The following is a 17,118-nucleotide window of genomic DNA, read 5'->3' as shown; positions in this document are numbered from 1 at the left end:
CATAGAGTTCACACAGAAGTGCGAGTGGTGGTTGCAGATGGTTGATGGAAATTACAACCAAGTAACCAAAACATTTAGGACATTGCGTAAACTGCAAATTAAGGCAGAATGACCCGACTTGCGCACCGTTTTAAGCTATATTTTTCAGCCACTGAAGTCATTGACTTTTTGAAAAATATAGGGTCATTTTAATTCTAATGGTGACAAAAAGTTGTGATGTAGTGGAATATCTCTCAATGGATAGCCACAGATTTGTAGAACAGGTGTAAAAAGAACCAAGAGAAGCCGAATCTTTAAGAGAATTGGGATTTCACCGCGTTTTCACTCAGTTTGATAATGTACAGTCTCAGGAAAGATAGTTATCTGCCTTGACCAGCCTGGTTAGGAAGGGCAGGACAGAAACACTGACACAATTCTGTGGTGGAAATCTCGACATGGACTCAGCGACACTTCTGAAAGTCATGGTCACTGACCACAGTTTATGACTGTGTCCACACATGCAAATTACAACTGTGCTATGCACAGGGAAAAAAAAGTCCAGCAGCACTGCCCCCTTCTCTGAGAATAAATAAATTGAGAAATGTTCTGTGGTGTTTCGACTCAATCAGAACACCTTCTTTGGAATTATAGATTCATCATTCTCCAAGATAAAGAAGAGAGAGACCATCTGGCCTGTTAGCAGCTTCGAAAGCCCATCATCTGTGATGACATGGGCATATAGCATGTGTAAGCTCCACATCTGTGAAGGTACTGTTAATGCTGAACAATATAAACACTTTTTAAGCAATGCATACTGCATCCAGGTGACATTGTTTTCTGGGAAGGCCTTATTAAAGCAAGACAATGCAAAACCACAATGTACGCAGATAAAGGCAACATGGTACCGTAGAGTCTGGATGGTGATCTGCCCTCCTGCAATCCTGATGTGCCACACACTACAAAGATTCTACTGATTATGAATGGAACGACAAGTTAAAAGGAGGCCCATTACCTACGAACAGCTAAAATTCCAACGTCAAGCCAGAATTTCAGCTCAGTTTCTCTATGACACTGCAAAAAGGAAACCATTGAGCTTTCAAACGATACATTTGATATATTCTTTATACAGTTTTCTACTAAGTATAGGTTTTAATTGTTCGCAAATAATTGTTTTTAAGTCCTATCTTGCAGAGTTTCGACTAGTCTTCAGGAACGGCGTTACCCGTTACCAAGTGGATGGAAAAAACTAAGCACGAAGAGGAAAAACTTGTTGAGTGATGGCACACAAGGATTCTGAACTTATGTTGATCTTTCATCACAGAAGGAAACAAGTTGGATGACGGTTCACAGGTCCCTACTTAGAGTCGCTACCACTGTGCTGTGAAATCAAATTAGTTCTGCATTAATCCACAGAAACATGTTAATATTATTCTTGTGCAGCAAAGATGTGTTTGAAAATGATCCAACCCTTACTATGATGATCACTCGGGCTGTGAGGTGACTTTTAATAACACTCAGAAAAAGGGGTCTGGTTTTTAAATCAACAGAGACATCTAAAAATGTATGTAACCAAGTGCCTCTAAGAAATAAAGGAAGCAAAAACGCATTTGAGGAAGAAGATGTTGGTACTTATAAGAATATGTAGTACATATAGCAAAGCCCTGACACCTGCCCAATATTCTTCTGCTTCCTCTTTGAGAATAAAGTCAAAACAAGTTAGACGATGTAATTTACAGTGTGAACAAACGCTGAACAAGGCAAGTTGTATGAGCATCTGAAGATCCTCCAAGACCTAATTCATGAACCTGAAAGCCCATGGGTTAACTTAAATAAAATACTGCCCTCTAGTGGTGAAAGCAGGGCGCACTCCACAAAGACTCAAAAACGCATAAAAAACAGCTTTGAAGTTATGATTTATATGGTTATTTTTTGAGAAATAATACAATGAAAGAATACAAACGAAACAAAGGCGCAGTTTAAAACTAGATACATAGATTTGAAAAAGTGCTTTAATACAATGTAGGTTTTAGCTCTACGGGTTTACAAAAGCAGTCTTAAGACCAGTGCCAGTCTTCCTTGCCGCTTCCAGCAACTATATCACAGTACAGCATTTCAACTCTAATATTGGTCTATAAAACATGACAAAGGAACACATCCACTTCACTTCATGTGTGTATTCATAAGAGTGATAAGGAGAAAAGATTTTCATAAAAAATACACTGTACATCGCTTGAAGATGTAGAGGGAAAAGAACACTTTCTGCTTTCATCTGTTGAAAAGAGTATAAAAACACATGAACCGCAGATCATGTATGACTGGTGGGTCACTGGCACTTTGAGAGAATCTCTTGACAGCTTTTGTAAACTTTCACCAAGCAGTTGAGGCGTGGCTTCGAGCTCTGAAAGGCAAAGACAGGAAGGACGCCCATCGGGAAATAGTCAACCTTTAATAACTGGATGTATTAAGAGCCGATTTAGAGGACAAAAACAAGACAAACTCAACCAAAACAGGATTTTTGAGAAATGGGCGCACCTTAAATTCAAGCTTACCTGAAACAACGGCACAACACCTGACACTGCGTTATGTTCTGACGGGTCCTTCAACAGCACGCAAAGATAGTAGATGATCTGATGCTGCAAAAAGATGCATTAGATATCAATCAAAATACTCTTAAGATACACATATTAGGAAAAATAAATACATTTACACACAAGTGACAGAGACAAAGGTACATGTGTACCATGTAAATAGCTTCATTGATGACAATATCTTTGATTTTGCTCATCTCAATGAAAGTGGTGATCTCGCGGCCTGAGGCGTAGCTGGACGACACCTGAATGCCCAAAGAGCCAATGATGAGAAGCGACTCGTGGTCTACTTTCACAAAGTGGATGTGAAGCATCATGCCAATTAGGGTGATGAATATCGCGCTGGTGAGAACAGCCGTGTTCTAAAAGAGAGGGATGACAAGTTTAAAAATGTTCGTGTAGCTCTTGTTTAGCGATAACCGAAGCACACAGTCTTACCTCCGTAAAGAAGAACACGACATAAGCTAAAAGCCACACGGCGCAGGTGTACACCGTCACCTTGCCGATGGACATTTTGGCTGAGCTCACAGTGAACTCCCTGCAAAAGCTAGAGTGACTGTGGCAGTCCAGAGATATGGCTTTTCCACTTATGTCGGTGAAGACTTCGTCCTCCATTGCGCATAAAACAAACACTACTTAATGAAAAACGAGCTGAATAAAAGCGAGCATTGATTGAGTTGTCACACTCTGTTAGCAACGAGCTAACCTCGGTTATCTGCTGTGAACAGAGGTCAGCAGCATACGAACACAAAAAGTGATAAAACTGTAGCAACGGGGAAAGGGTATACAACTGTAAGAATCTGGTTTGCTCGAAATGATGACGAAATAACAACCGCACAACTACAACAAGAGAGAATATTCCAAAGACAAGTGCAGCTGTATTGGTGCAACAATCAATCTCCACTTTGGTTGCACTGTTTTGAGCACCGGGACATCCTTAAAAGTTGGGAGTTTCAACGAGACCTGCTGAAACACAAAAACCTGTAAACGAACTGCTTTCGTACAAATAACTAGAGGCATTTAGATATTAAAAAATGCACCTAGAAATGTATCCCTTATGGGTCATTCATAGACTATATCGGCACGTAACATAATATATGGCGACATGTGTGTCAATTTCAGTGTTTGTGTTCGGCTGACCATGTCGCGTCGGCGTACGCGGGTATGTAACACAAACGGAGCCTAAAGAAGTTGGAAATAGCAAAGAATTGTGGGTAATGGTTGGTGCTAAGCGAGATGAACGCTCTCTTGTGATTGGCTATTGTTTTGTTGGGCGACAAGATATCCACCAATTACATCTAAAGAAAACGTACCGACTGATCCAATTTCGCAACAGTCGTCCTTAAAATTGCTTAAGTTGCTTTCGAAGGGCTACTTTTAGATTTCAAACGGGGAGTAAATGTTAGCAAGTGTACTATGATAATAGTTAAATATCCCTCGTCCTTAGAGACCGGCTATCCGTGCAAATAGGAAATCCTTCATTTCCCAAAATGCAATGTATTTCTACGACTTTTGACCTCTGGATAAAAACAAGCCGATCAGCTGATGTAAAAGCAACAACATCTACTAGGAGCTGCTGGTACAACGTAGCTTAGCTCCGTCAGTTAACTTTCTCCCCGACGTTAGCTATATGTGGCAGTCGGCAGGATGGTGCAAGATAGGGGACGTGTCCAGTTTTAGACTGTGTCGAGACAGCGTTTTAGTTGACGAAGCGTCCGCCGGACTGTTAGCAACTGCTAGGTCAGCGGACCGAAATGAAGGTTGTTTGTTTCATGAGGAGTGTTTATCTTTGTGTTGTAACCAAATGTTAGGTAATGACTGTGTGTTATTGAGTTCCACGGTGTGTTATGACGAGCATACAGGGCTATAACTAGAAACGTGGCATCGTTTGTCGAGTTGAAACGTCTCTACAACAAGACAAAAGATGCGGGGCTGCTAATACTAGCGAGCCAAGCTCTTATGCCAAAACAAAAAAAGTCATTAATAGCCTGAGCAAGAGTTTTCGATTTTTTTCGTTACGAGTTTTCTTACTTTTGATTAGTTATATTAATCAGTATTACATCAATCAATAAGTTATAGTAAGTTAGTAATTTTGGGTATGAGTGAATTAGAATGTATTTTTGTAGGGGTTTGAAGAAAAAAGTTACATGACACTTGCTAATAGAGATTTACCTAAAGGTACCATAAACGTATGTCCTCCTTTACGCTGGTTTTGGAATCCCTGTTGTTCGCAGGTCCACCTGAAGTTAAGGTACCCATTTGTTTTCAAAACTAGGGGTGACAGCCTGTCCTCAGGTTTAACATGAGTGGTCAAAGTCCAGCTGTGGATAAAGGATTGAACACAGTGCTAGTCTGTCAGGAGAGTTATGCCTGTGGTGGGTCAGATGAGGCTGCGTTTGAATGTGATGAATGCGGCAGCTTGCAGTGTGCCCGCTGTGAACTGGAGCTCCATCGTCAGGAGCGTATGAGGAATCATGACCGGGTTCGGATCACACCGGGCCATGTTCCCTTCTGTGACTCCTGCAAAGGTGACAACAGCTGTGCTGTCAGACTCAGAGCTGTGGTACGCTGCCAAGGCTGTAAGATCAACCTGTGTTTGGATTGCCAGAGACGCACTCATGGTGGAGTCAACAAGAGGAAGCACCCTCTGATACCGTATCCTCCTGCCAAAGCTCCTCAGGACAGCGGCGTTACTGCTGGGGAGACGGAGATGGAGATCCTCAAATCCAAGCTGGAGAAGGTGTGCAGCTTCCTGCTCGTTGATGAGAAGGAAGAGATGCAGGTTGGTGCCTGAAAAATCAATCAAACACATAGCAGCGCAACATTTTTGTCATGTTATGATACATAAGATGATTTTTGCCCGGATTCCCAGATGAAGGATGAGGAGGACTTTGTTGGCAGACTGGACTGCAAACCAGATGAGCTCCTGAAGGTGGTCTCCATTTTTGGGAACACTGGGGAGGGCAAATCCCATACGCTGAACCATACCTTCTTTCTTGGAAGAGAAGTGTTCAAAACCTCCCCCACCCAAGAGTCCTGCACTGTGGGTGTTTGGGCAGCTATGGACCCTCTGCACAGGGTGGTGGTCATCGACACTGAGGGGTTGCTTGGCGCTGGTATGAGACAAATGAACTGATTTTCTTAATATTGTGTGCTATTAAAAAAAAAAAAAAGGCACAAAATTAACCAGTATTAACAACCATCTCTTTTCACTTGTCAGGAGCCAATCAGGGTCAACGAACACGGCTTCTCCTTAAGGTACTGGCTATCTCTGATGTGGTTATCTACCGAACACATGCTGACCGTCTCCATGACGATCTCTTCAAGTTCCTTGGTGATGCATCAGACGCCTACTTGAAACATTTCACAAAGGAGCTGAAGGCAACCACGACCCGCTGTGGCCTGGACGTTCCGTTGTCCACCCTGGGCCCGGCGGTGATCATCTTCCATGAGACCGTCCACACCAAGCTCCTGGGATCAGGTATGGACCCCATTTATGCTTTTACAGGAATGATAATTGGAGTGCATCCCATTCCTTTCTTCTCTGTTTGACTCCGTCTGGGTATGTTGTCCACATTTAGACAAACCGTCTGAATCGGCCGACCGTTTGCTCCAGGAACGTTTCAGGAAACTGGGCCTGTTTCCGGAAGCTTTCAGCTCCATCCAGTACCGCGGGACTCGGACCTACAACCCTCCCACGGACTTCAGCGGTTTGCTGCGCAGCCTGGAGCACCAGCTGGATAACAACACCACCCGATCACCACGTTCTGCAAGTGTCATCTACAAGGCCCTGCAGGTAGCTGCGCTTGCTTCAAACAATGTGTCTGTAGAATGATGTAATGGGATATCTCACATCTTCATATCTTCCTTGTTTCAGGCCCTGAGTGAGCGCTTCAGTGGAGATATTACAGATGAGCATATGACCAGCAACTCCTTCTTTCCGGATGAGTACTTCACCTGCTCCAGCATCTGCCTCAGCTGTGGGTATGTGTCTCTCTGCTGAGTGTGACTAAGCAGAAATTGGTATTTGCAAAACACGCACACAAAAAAGAAAAAAAGACACAACATTCTCAGCTGTTACAGCGGCAGTCTAAAGTTAGTTTCGTCTTCAGCGTGTAAATGGAGCCCCATCTGGTTGAGATCAGGTTACTGACTCGACTATTTCCGAATATTCTTCACCCATCAAGAAATCCTGGGTTGCTACAGCAGCATGTTTGCGTCGTCGAAGCATCCTCCAATCAGCTTTCATTCATCCGTGCCGAGCTCATTAGTGAATTATTCGTTCTTTTTTCCTGTCTCTTTGTCTCTGATTTGGTGACCTCTTTTTTTTTTTTTTTCAGGTCAGGCTGCAAGAGAAGCATGAACCATCTGAAGGAAGAACTCGACCATGAAGCCAAACATCGTTGCCGCTACTCTGCACAGTACGACAACCGCATCTACACTTGCAAGGCGAGTACAAGCACCCCAGGCACACGTGCATGTGATGAAGTGCGCCTGTTTGTCAAGGTTCTAAGCGTCTGCGCTGACCTCCTCAGGCCTGCTATGAAGGCGGAAAGGAAGTAATAGTGGTTCCCAAAACGACAGCCTCCTCTGACTCGCCGTGGTTTGGCCTGGCCATCTACGCTTGGTCGGGGTGAGTGCACAGAAACCTTTGGAAGATGATTGAAAACCGCTTCATTTCATTCATGGCAAACTTTCATTGTGCGGCCCACATTCATTGTTAGCTTGTTAATTGCTATATATACAAATAAAATAAAAAATGCTGTGCCACAGTCTGTCCACTTGAGGCTGAAAACGATCTGTTTTTTTTTTTTTTGTCTTTGTCTAGATATGTAATTGAGTGTCCCAACTGCGCTGTGATCTACAGAAGCAGGCAGTACTGGTATGGTAACCAGGACCCTGTGGAAACGGTGGTCAGGACGGAGATCCAGCACATCTGGCCTGGGGTAAGGCCACAGTGGAACAATGCAAATGAGATTCCTCTCAAAACCAAATGGAGAAAAGTGAAGCAAAGACTTCTAAGTCAAATCCACTTAAGAGCTGCATGGGTGAATGTAGGCGTTTAGGAGGCTCTCACAGAGTAGCTTAATCAAAGTGAGAAGTCAAAAGCGTTTTTATGCAAATGCCAGCGAGGCGTGAATCTACTGTGTTGCCTTTTAGAAGTGTACAGTAGGAGGTTGTCGTGTTACACTTCCTTAAACGTGATTTAAATGGTCTGCTGGGATCATGTGCTGTAGCTTGCTGCGTTTGCTCTCTTTTCAGTCGGATGGCTTTCTGAAAGACAACAACAATGCCGCGCAGAGGCTATTGGATGGAGTCAAATACATTTCTCAGTCCGTGTCTGAACTCAGCGTCAAACCTGCCAAAGCGGTCACCTCCTGGCTCACCGACCAGATCGCTCCCACCTATTGGAAGCCCAACTCCCTTATCCTGGTGCGTAGCCAAAACCGTCTCAAAAGAACACAAGCATAAAATATTCAGTGTTTTTCAGTGCCCGAAGCATAGTATTTAAAATGTAGAAGATATTTATCACGAGTGCTCTTTACAAGGCGACGACTGGCTGCGAGCTCGGGTATGTTATTTTTTTCCTAATTGAATCTCTCATTTGTTCGCAGAATTGTCAGAAATGCGCCGAGGAGTTCCAGCCCAACGACACAAAGCACCACTGTCGTGCCTGCGGAGAGGGTTTCTGTGACGCCTGCTCCTCTAAAACCCGGCCTGTCCCAGAGAGAGGCTGGGGCCTCGCACCTGTCCGGGTCTGCGATGCGTGCTTCCACAACAGGGGCATCTCAACCGGTACATATTCTAGCCTCCATATTTGAATGAGACGAAGTTTGACCGCTGCGCATCGGTTTTTTTCACGGTTTCCTGGATCGGATTCTTGTATCCGACTAAATTTTGCCCTGTTGTAGAGTTACTGGATGCTGCCTTGGAGGAAGAGGGAGGCACCCTGATAGCGAGGAAGGTTGGAGAGGCTGTTCAGAACACTTTGGGTGCTGTAGTCGGGGCCATCGACATCCCTCTTGGTGAGCATAAGTTCTGCCGGTATTATCAGTACAACGAACACTTCAAACTGAAAATATTACGAATTAAAAAGGATGGTTGGAACCAAATGAAATGACTGAGATGCCATGCAAACTAGTGCCTTTTTCCATGTGTCTGCAGGCCTAGTGAAGGATGCGGCTCGCCCGGCCTACTGGGTCCCGGATCAGGACATCCACTCCTGCTGCGAGTGCCAAAGGGAGTTCACGCCACGTCTGTCCATCCACCACTGTCGCGCCTGCGGCCAGGGCGTGTGTGATGACTGCTCTCAGGAACGCCGCCCCGTGCCATCCCGTGGCTGGGACCACCCGGTCCGGGTTTGTAACGGGTGCACCCAGAAGCCTGGGGATCTCTAGCAGGCCAGGAAGCAGCGGTGAGAGCAGGAACGGTTAAAGACGCGAGCCACTGCGGAAAACTGGAAGGGAGAACATTTCGAGTATGGATAAAAGACTTCGACTGGAGTTTTCTAGCTGCCTTTAGACTGTGGGAAGCTGGACTGATGTTTATTACTTTTTAACGCTGGCATTTCAGTCCCTTGATTTTTTTTTTATTTTAATTTTCATTTGATTTTGATATGCTTATCATTTACACTGTGAAGTATGCCAGTCAGAGCGAGACTTGAATTACAAGAAGACGGGAGACAAAACAACTCGGAGAAAAGATCACGCTCGATTGCAGCTGATTTCAGGTGACTTAATAGATCCTTGCAAAGTTGTATTTGAACACACAAATCCTTCGCCCCTCTTTGACAATCCCTGCCAGTTTGACACACTAGTACTATTAGCACCTTCTGTCTCGTTTAAGAGCTGCTTGTTTAAACCGTTTAAAAAGAGGAGTACTGACTGATATTATACTGACTGTAGCTATGTTTCTGCACGATCCTTTTAGCTAAAAGGTCAGGATTGGCTTTTTAAGGATGGAAAACCCTGGGAAGTATTCAGCACATTTAAGTTTTACATTTATCTGAAGCTGTTTTCCTCACACCCTTCCCTCAGCCCTGATGGCATTACCTCTCTTGCCACCCTTTGAGTTCACGAGGGTCGTATTAGAACAGCCGGAAGCCGCTGGTGTATTGTAGCATAAAGATGCATTCCAAATCATATAATTACGTCGTAAAACTAGCATTATCCGGCGTTCCTGTGTTGTTGCCGACGACAGCGCTGTCCACGTTAACTGCGTCACTTTTACACGGAATACGGAGCACATATGTGGGGAATAGTTTACTGTAACAGGGACATTTTTCAATTTTATTGTCAATTTTAAATGTCGAAACTACTATCCTTTCACAAGACTAGTCTGACTGCGGCACAATTAAACGCAACAGGGACTGCTTTTATGGAGTGGCTGGCTCACAGTAGCAGTATGGCACAGAAAAGACGTTTGTCTTTTGAGGCTGGCCCCTCAAAACAGGTGATTTGAGGAGTAATCTTTACTCGGTTAACTCAAGCCATGTGGTTAGTTAGCTAGGAACTTTTAACAAGCCGCTGCGCCGAATTAGCCGCGTTTGCATGCATTGCGACTGGATATCGGACAGATATGACACACGATGCTGTCGTGCGTTTCACTTAATTTTGGACATTGAGGTTTGACTGTGTGGGAGTTGGTTTGATAGTAAAGTCGATATATAAACTGAAATGACCGACTTTTACTCGAGAATTCGCCTACAGCTTGCTTCTATCTCAGAAAGTGACGATCACTTAATATCACACGGAACCAGTCAATAACTCGTGTTCATGTATTCTCATACAGTAAGTATTAAAACTGCAGAAACTCTTATCTGTGTGTGTGTGTGTGATTTCAATGATGCAACTGGGGATTGTGTTCTCTAAAAGATTTATTCTCGGACCACAGCATGACAGTTAGAAAGCACAATGATTTTTTTTTTACAACTCACACAGATCATTGCTTTAAAATTGGAATACTATCATCCTAAATCCCTATTAAATCATCGGCAGCCATGTTACAAAGTAAGTGCACTTCTGGAAGAACGCAGCACTTCTGTTGTCCAAAAAAAAAAACATTCCTCTGAGGTTCAAATGTCATTTTTAGGCCAGCTTTCCAGTCCAGTCTTTGTTTATTTTGGAGAAAGAAGATTCCTAACTGAGTGAATGAAAGCATCCAAGTGGTCACTGGTTGAATTCTCACAACACGAAAAGGTGCTTCAGTACATGTAAAGGTGCCGTCCGATTATTTGCTGCAGCAATATACAAAAGGATGGGCCATTGTTTTGTAGAAAATCATCGATCTAGTTCTGAAATGGCATTTAAAAAGGAGAACAAGGTAAGTTACTGGTGTTTAGAAGCACCAACACTTCTAATCTGGAAGGAGGAGTGGCATAAAATGAACATAAAGGGACCTTTAAATCGGATGAAGTGATATTTTTCACTGAGTTGTCCACTGTTCTATAAACTGAAAGCAACATAAAAAGGTTAAAGATTACACGGGGTTGGGCATCCACGGCTCTTTTTACGCCTGACATTAACATGCACCTGGGGAGATGGACAGCCCCAATATAAAACAATTTGAGGCATTTAAACTCTGGTCGAGTCTCCGTGCGAAGGTGTGGGGGGAAAAAAATGCCACGAACCCTGAAAAACCGCTCCGCTCGCTGTAAAAAGTTACCTTGCTGCCTTTAAAAATATCCAGAAGCATGTTTTGTAGTCCGGCCTCAGATCAGCACAGCAGAAACGGTCGCACAGCACAGTCAAAGTGGAGTCCCCACGAGTTTTCCTCCCCGTCTCTTTGGCCTCGTGAAGTTTTCCCATTAAGAACAACAAAAAGTGTCTAGAAGGCGGCATAGGACTGCATTTACTTCAACGTTTGACAGCACCCCAGAAGTCGTCGGAACTTATTGTAAATGGACTGCATATTGGCTGATGAGTTAGTCAAACCACAATTTTAAACACCCCTGAATCATCTGGAATTAAAATAAACGGTCATCTGTTGGAGGACGCATTTCCACTCTGTTCCTGGAGTCCGGCCACCACCTCTCCTCCCTCCTGGTAGTCGGTGTTGTACGGAAAGTAGTACAGGTCGTGTTTGACGGCCATGAGCAGCCCCGGCAGACCCCTGCAGCCACCTAAATTAGAGGAGAAGACCACGCTTGGGATCATGTCGTTTGCAGCCGGATGAGGTGACGGGATGGTCCGCAGAAGGTGACCGTCCTTTAGGCTCCACAACCTCGTGTAGCAATCTTGACCCACTGTGGGAAGTAAAAGCAAGTCAGTTAAACAGTGGGAACGTTTGGCATCGTTTAAATCTTAGTGAGTATAACTAAATATGGGAAGCCAAAAGAGATTTTTTGAATTATAATTATGCCCTCAAAACAAAATAGAAAAGTCAAGTTTTACAGCATTTAAGCCCCTCCTGTTTTGAATAACCACAAAGTTAAACATTTCTATAGGCTCTTAATGAGCAAAACAAATGATGGTGCTTTTGGCTTTCCATACGGAATCATTTTATTCTCTCCTACCTGCCAACAGAAGCCCTTCGCGCTCATTGACATGGATGGGAAGGTAGGCATGCTCATTGTAATGCCCTTTATACTCCTGCACTGGCTTTGTCACTCGTACATCCCACAGCTTGATCTGCGCATTAATTCAAAAAGTGGTTAGATTCCTGTCGCTATCCTAATCGCAGGACCAGAGCATCATGAACAAAAAGCCATCACTATCACCAGAAAGCAAAGTAAGTCCTCAACAGTTGAGGAGGAGGACTCATTTGAATGTAATAATCTGACCTGGCCCAGCATGTCAGCAGCCAGGAGGTAGTTCTCATCCTGCAAGACTCGCACCGAGGTGATGGCCGATTCTTGATGGAAGCGCTTGGCTTTCCAGCTGTGATCCCTGCGGCCGCGCTGCCGGAGGTCGATGCTGAAAATCTCCCCCGATCTGCATCCGTTAAACAGGACGGGAACCTGGGCACATGACGGTATTCTATATTTCCTTCTGCTTGGAGTCGTTCTTGGCCACGTTATAAAAGAGCGTACAGTGGATCTACTCTAATCATAAATGAAGAGAACTAAAAATAATAAGTTGGAATAACGATGGCCTCACCCTGAGGGCAAACTGCTGAGCCAAGACATCGCTGCCAACGCTGTACGTCTGCGTTCGTCCCGTCTCGGCATCTTTCACAATGACCCTCCGAGACAGGCCTGGAAACGTCAATAATGTTCATCACTGAGTATTCACCTGAACACCTTCCGCATCTATACAGGCTGACGGTTATCAGATCTGATGAGGTGCAAGAAACAGAAAGACCGTGCGACTGACCAGTGCTGAAAGTCTTGTCAAACTGAGGATTGAGGCACCAAGCACAAGACCAAGCTGTGGATATCTTGAAGCTACACAGCATGCCAGGCTGATCTGAGACGAGAGAGGGAGAGGTAAGTAAAACAAGAGTTTCCACAAACCATGCAAGGGAAATAAGCTTTAAAAAAAAAAAAACTATGAATCAAAACGTTTGCGGAGATTGAACCAAAGGAAGACGTTTATCAGAGGAATACTACATGTTTTACCAGATTTAGAGGGTGTGGCTGTATAAATGGCGACACGAATCCAAAGTGAACACCCCAAACGGCGTGAGACAAACCTGGGTTGGAGTTGCTGAAGAGGGAAGCGGGGAGTAAACTGACGCAGCCGGGGGTGTCCGCTGCTCCCACCAGACACAGCCTGTTAGTCGGGTTCAGTCAAGGAAAATGTGTCGCTTTGATTTTTTTTTTCTTCACCCAACCAGTCCAACATAAAAACAGCTACAATGCAATATTTAAAGAAGACTTTCCAACAGATTAACATAATTTACTATCAACCCCTGAGAAAAAAACTATTACTACATGTTATAACTACATGTTACTGTTTTCTCACATACGTTTGCTTCAAAAACATTTTAAATCTACCAGACATATTGCTGTCACAACAAGGAATCTGCCTTATTTCAAGCAATGTGCCTAACAGAGCTGAGGCATCGTTCTATTGACTGTCTGAAAGCTCTTATCTTTGGAAAGCTGAGGGAAGAGACGACTTTGTGTGGATACGGGGTAATTTAGAGTGTTTGAGCTGAGTAAGCGCACTACTTCAGCTGAGGAAGGATACAAAACGTGAGAATCCGGGTAGTTGACTGAGGCCCAGCAGATGGAATTCACCTGAAACACATTCAGCCAGAGCAGAGGCATTAATATCAAGACAACGGACTAAACAGACTACAGAGTGCACTCTGAGATGGGCCTCTAGGGGGATTCGGGATAAATCTACACATCAGGCACAAAGTGAGCGCCTCAGCGCTGGTGAAATACTCCCACCTTGCGGTTGGTGAAGTAGAGGTTATCGCACATTTCCACAGACAGAGAGCCCCGGCTGCTGCTGCTGAAGTTCATGATGCCGTACTTGCAGCCGCCGTGAGAGACGTCGTTGACCGTGAACACTCGCTCACAGGCTGAATCCCCCTGAAAGAGAGACGAGGAGGTAGGAGGATCAAGACAAGCCGCGCACAATAAAGTATCTATAGTCTGAGGTGATGTATTAGCTCCAGAGTGTGTCTTCTCACCACTATGAGTCTGAAGTTGTCGGTGTTTGGGCTGCTGTTGTCTGTACTCTGGATCTCTAGTTTGTGGCGTCTCATTCCACTAACCTTCACCTCATGGATGAGCCTGAGGACCAGTTGTAACCATGGCAATACAGATTAGTGATGTCTGCACACGATCGCCTCCGCCACAATAGTTTACACACTTGTGCGCCTGCACGGTTAGTCTTTATTCTTTTTCGGAGAAATCATCTGGCTTGTACACAAATCAAACTTTAAAATCCCACGCCAAGACTGATTAGCATCGCTATTAGTTGCCGACAAAGGAAAGCTCACTCTACACATACAGAACCGATTAGCATTGAAGTTGGCCTTTGTTCTGCTGGGGTTGCTTCCTGTAATGCTTTACAGCTGGGGGATATGAAGCAAATATGCATGTGCACACAGCAGTGATCGAGTACCTGCAGTAGGAGTTCTCAGGTAGCAGCCCAACGTGTCTTTTCTGCAGCAGCAGTGAAGTGTTCAGCCCTTTTCGGGGGGCTTTCTGTAAAAGAACAAGATGTTTGCCCTGTCACTTCACTTGCATCAAAACCAGGATCCCAGAATGTGTATGCATGCTTTAGGCGAGGGTCGTTCCTTGAATGCAAAATCTGTTCGTGTGGCAGGGCAGGAGCAATTAAGTACAACAACAAAAAAAAAGTTTTTTTTCCCTCACAGACATTCAAAGACTTAGACAGACTTACTTTTCTTGGTTTCTCATCCTCTGCCAGCATCTTATGTCTCTGCTTCTCCCGTTCTTTCTCCTGCAGCTGCTCTCTGGTCAGCGGGTTGCAGTTGTTATGTCCAGGCAGCAGACGGAAGTAGCGGTTTTTCTCAGGGTCAAAGTAGAAACCTGGCAACTCTGACAGAGGCAAAAGAGGTCAACTGAGCACTCACGTCCTACTTTGATTTCATTTGCAAAGTTCCTCACTGCAATATTCCTCCCAATCAGCTCTCCGCTGAATCCTGAAACTGATAAAATGCCAAATTGCTCCCATGAGGCCACAGTATTACTGTTCTAGAGCCTTTGGGTGGGCCTCCCTTACTAATTTTTTCCTAAAGTCCCTGACAGAGGGTGGAGTCGGGTACAAACCTGGTGCTGTGCTGCTTGATTTAGAGGAAGATGAGGAAGGTTGGGGCAAAGAAGCAGAGGCAGACTGGCTCTCAAATCTCCTCTGCGTTGCTCTGTTTGATGGTCCAGCATCATTATGTCCATACCTGTCAACAGAAAATACGTTAAACGTCATTATCAATCATAAGATCCGAGGCATTTTTGCTAGCGAGCATTGTGTATGCAGACCACATTCTTTTTAATATAATTACCACTGTTCGTCGCGTCCTGACATCTGCCGGTTGCCCCTGTACCATCCATGGTGTTGACCAGCACCTCGGCGCTTGTGCGGTCGTCTACCTTCTCGCCAGTTCCACTTCTTCATCCCTTTTCCTTAAATCCCCAAATCAGGGTTGTCATACCACGTTGTTCTTCATTTACTCCTGCGCGAGTCTACGACGTGCAACGTGTTTACTTGTTAGCTTAGTTAGCAATGTTAGCTAAACATTTATCTAAACACGTTTAATACATTTACTAGATGTTCAACGTAATATAAACAAGGGTTCCAATAGGCCAATTAATAAAGTTCAAGATAAACAAGCTTATATTTCTCAACAAACTGAGAAAAACGACAATAGTACTAAGCCTGCTGAGCTAACCGATTCACAAAAAAAAAAAAAACAGTATTCCATGTACCTCGAAAATGAGAAACACAATTTGAGCTTTTGAAGGACAAAGTGGGGGAAAAACCTCTCTTCGCACTGTTTTTTTTCTATTGCTTGAACAAATAATAGTAAGCAGTCATATAGTTCCCCTAACTGACATAGTCGACGAATATAAAAAGAGCAAAAGGGATTTTTTAAAAAAATATTTCATCCGATAACAGGGTAACAAATGTTTTTCGTTTTAATATGTAAGTTCCCGCCTAGAAAAGTCACGTGAGGTGAAAAACTTTACGGACTGACCGATGGGGAAAACTTTTTGTGTGTTTTATTTTTATGTATTTGAATTTTTCCCCCAGGTTGCAGGTTAAACCTTCTGTTGTCCCAGTTGTCTTCAAATACAACTTAACTTCCTTCCATGTTGTCCCGCCTTTCGTGTCATCCATTGGCCAATTTATCAAACGAGGACTCTGTCGTTTTAGACATTCATTGGTTACTTTCTTAGGAAACCAGTGCTGCATTTTCAACAATGGGGAAGTCAGGATTTCCAATCTTGGACTTTTTTTTCTTGGAAAGAAATTGCCACAAGAAGCTGTATTTCCCTGCCGGTAACTTAGTTATCTCTATCCTGACATCCAAATTCCACCTCATTACTCAAAGCGGGAAACTTGCCCTGGAAACACAAAATCATTAATTTATTAATCTTGATCAATCACACTTAAGACAAAACTCCGTCAGCCTATTTTTACCTAATCCGTTCGTCAAGCAAGCCTATTGACTTACTAGGCAGCTAAGAAGCGTCAATAACAGACCAACAAAGCAAAATGTAGAAGCCAATTTGTTTTTGGTCTCGTATGTCCGAGGGCACTTCGAATGCAGCATTTGTACCGCGTTAGAAATAATTTCCATTTACGAGATTGACGGATGTTTGACATGAAAATTCAACACGTAGTTCACACCCGTTCAACATGTGTATTTCAAGAACTTGACTGCCTGTTTGTTTTGTTTTTTTTACACCTGTTTTAGCAAATGGTAGAATAAAAAACAAATGAACGTATAGGCTGTTGCATTCTTGATCAAGATTTTAAGAACTTCAAAACACCCAATCCAAAAAAAACCCCAAAACATACAATGAATATTGTACCATATATATAGCAGTCAAGTTGTTTCAAACTGGTCGCTTTCACGAAATAAAGCTAAATCAACTTTATTTCGTGATATGACTCCAATGTGGGGTCTG

The 17,118-nt window shown here is 43.8% G+C and overlaps 3 protein-coding genes across 5 annotated transcripts; 1 reads left to right on the top strand and 2 right to left on the bottom strand.

The window, feature by feature from the left end:
* Positions 1–1,929: 1,929 nt before the first annotated feature.
* Positions 1,930–3,474, bottom strand: pigh (phosphatidylinositol glycan anchor biosynthesis, class H). Its single transcript, XM_072361927.1, has 4 exons — positions 3,006–3,474; positions 2,720–2,929; positions 2,529–2,612; positions 1,930–2,377 (listed from the first exon to the last, which is right to left on the bottom strand). The coding sequence occupies exons 1-4, from the start codon at positions 3,180–3,182 to the stop codon at positions 2,303–2,305; spliced, it is 546 nt and encodes a 181-aa protein (XP_072218028.1). The 5' UTR covers positions 3,183–3,474; the 3' UTR covers positions 1,930–2,302.
* Positions 3,475–3,930: 456 nt separating this feature from the next.
* On the top strand, positions 3,931–10,385 carry zfyve1 (zinc finger, FYVE domain containing 1). The gene is made up of 12 exons (XM_072362206.1): positions 3,931–5,349; positions 5,440–5,683; positions 5,788–6,048; positions 6,149–6,363; positions 6,445–6,551; positions 6,908–7,016; positions 7,103–7,200; positions 7,396–7,513; positions 7,830–8,000; positions 8,183–8,363; positions 8,480–8,593; positions 8,733–10,385. Exons 1-12 carry the CDS (start codon positions 4,870–4,872, stop codon positions 8,963–8,965), a joined length of 2,331 nt encoding a protein of 776 aa, XP_072218307.1. The 5' UTR covers positions 3,931–4,869; the 3' UTR covers positions 8,966–10,385.
* Positions 10,386–11,395: 1,010 nt separating this feature from the next.
* wdr21 (WD repeat domain 21) lies at positions 11,396–15,924 on the bottom strand. 3 transcript variants are annotated; one of them, XM_072362508.1, is made up of 14 exons: positions 15,876–15,924; positions 15,489–15,669; positions 15,259–15,383; positions 14,870–15,027; positions 14,588–14,670; positions 14,151–14,253; positions 13,906–14,049; positions 13,700–13,749; positions 13,200–13,279; positions 12,881–12,973; positions 12,665–12,762; positions 12,349–12,525; positions 12,082–12,196; positions 11,396–11,811 (listed from the first exon to the last, which is right to left on the bottom strand). In XM_072362508.1, exons 2-14 carry the CDS (start codon positions 15,599–15,601, stop codon positions 11,546–11,548), a joined length of 1,605 nt encoding a protein of 534 aa, XP_072218609.1. In that variant the 5' UTR covers positions 15,602–15,669; positions 15,876–15,924; the 3' UTR covers positions 11,396–11,545. The 3 variants fall into 3 exon arrangements, with proteins under 3 accessions (XP_072218609.1, XP_072218608.1, XP_072218610.1); XM_072362507.1 differs by lacking the exon at positions 15,876–15,924 and having other exon boundaries at positions 15,489–15,869; XM_072362509.1 differs by lacking the exon at positions 15,876–15,924 and having other exon boundaries at positions 15,492–15,869.
* Positions 15,925–17,118: the final 1,194 nt, after the last annotated feature.

The sequence above is a fragment of the Leuresthes tenuis genome, unplaced genomic scaffold (genome assembly GCF_036924035.1).
Source record: "Leuresthes tenuis unplaced genomic scaffold, fLeuTen1.0.hap1 SCAF_13, whole genome shotgun sequence".
Taxonomy (NCBI): domain Eukaryota; kingdom Metazoa; phylum Chordata; class Actinopteri; order Atheriniformes; family Atherinopsidae; genus Leuresthes; species Leuresthes tenuis.
This window is presented reverse-complemented; position numbering and strand designations above follow the sequence as displayed.

Bases quoted from the DNA above. Each gene is read 5' to 3' on its own strand.
- wdr21 (XM_072362508.1), bottom strand. From the start codon at position 15,601: ATGAAGAAGTGGAACTGGCGAGAAGGTAGACGACCGCACAAGCGCCGA. The intron at 13,280-13,699 runs GTATCCTTCCTC...CCCGACTAACAG, and splicing joins TACCCGGATTCTCACGTTTT to GCTGTGTCTGGTGGGAGCAG. The intron at 11,812-12,081 runs GTAGGAGAGAAT...TACTTCCCACAG, and splicing joins CGAAGGGCTTCTGTTGGCAG to TGGGTCAAGATTGCTACACG.
- zfyve1 (XM_072362206.1), top strand. From the start codon at position 4,870: ATGAGTGGTCAAAGTCCAGCTGTGGATAAAGGATTGAACACAGTGCTA. The intron at 6,364-6,444 runs GTAGCTGCGCTT...TCCTTGTTTCAG, and splicing joins TCATCTACAAGGCCCTGCAG to GCCCTGAGTGAGCGCTTCAG. The intron at 7,514-7,829 runs GTAAGGCCACAG...CTCTCTTTTCAG, and splicing joins TCCAGCACATCTGGCCTGGG to TCGGATGGCTTTCTGAAAGA.
- pigh (XM_072361927.1), bottom strand. From the start codon at position 3,182: ATGGAGGACGAAGTCTTCACCGACATAAGTGGAAAAGCCATATCTCTG. The intron at 2,930-3,005 runs GTAAGACTGTGT...CCTCTCTTTTAG, and splicing joins TCGTGTTCTTCTTTACGGAG to AACACGGCTGTTCTCACCAG. The intron at 2,613-2,719 runs GTACACATGTAC...ATCTTTTTGCAG, and splicing joins TCAATGAAGCTATTTACATG to CATCAGATCATCTACTATCT.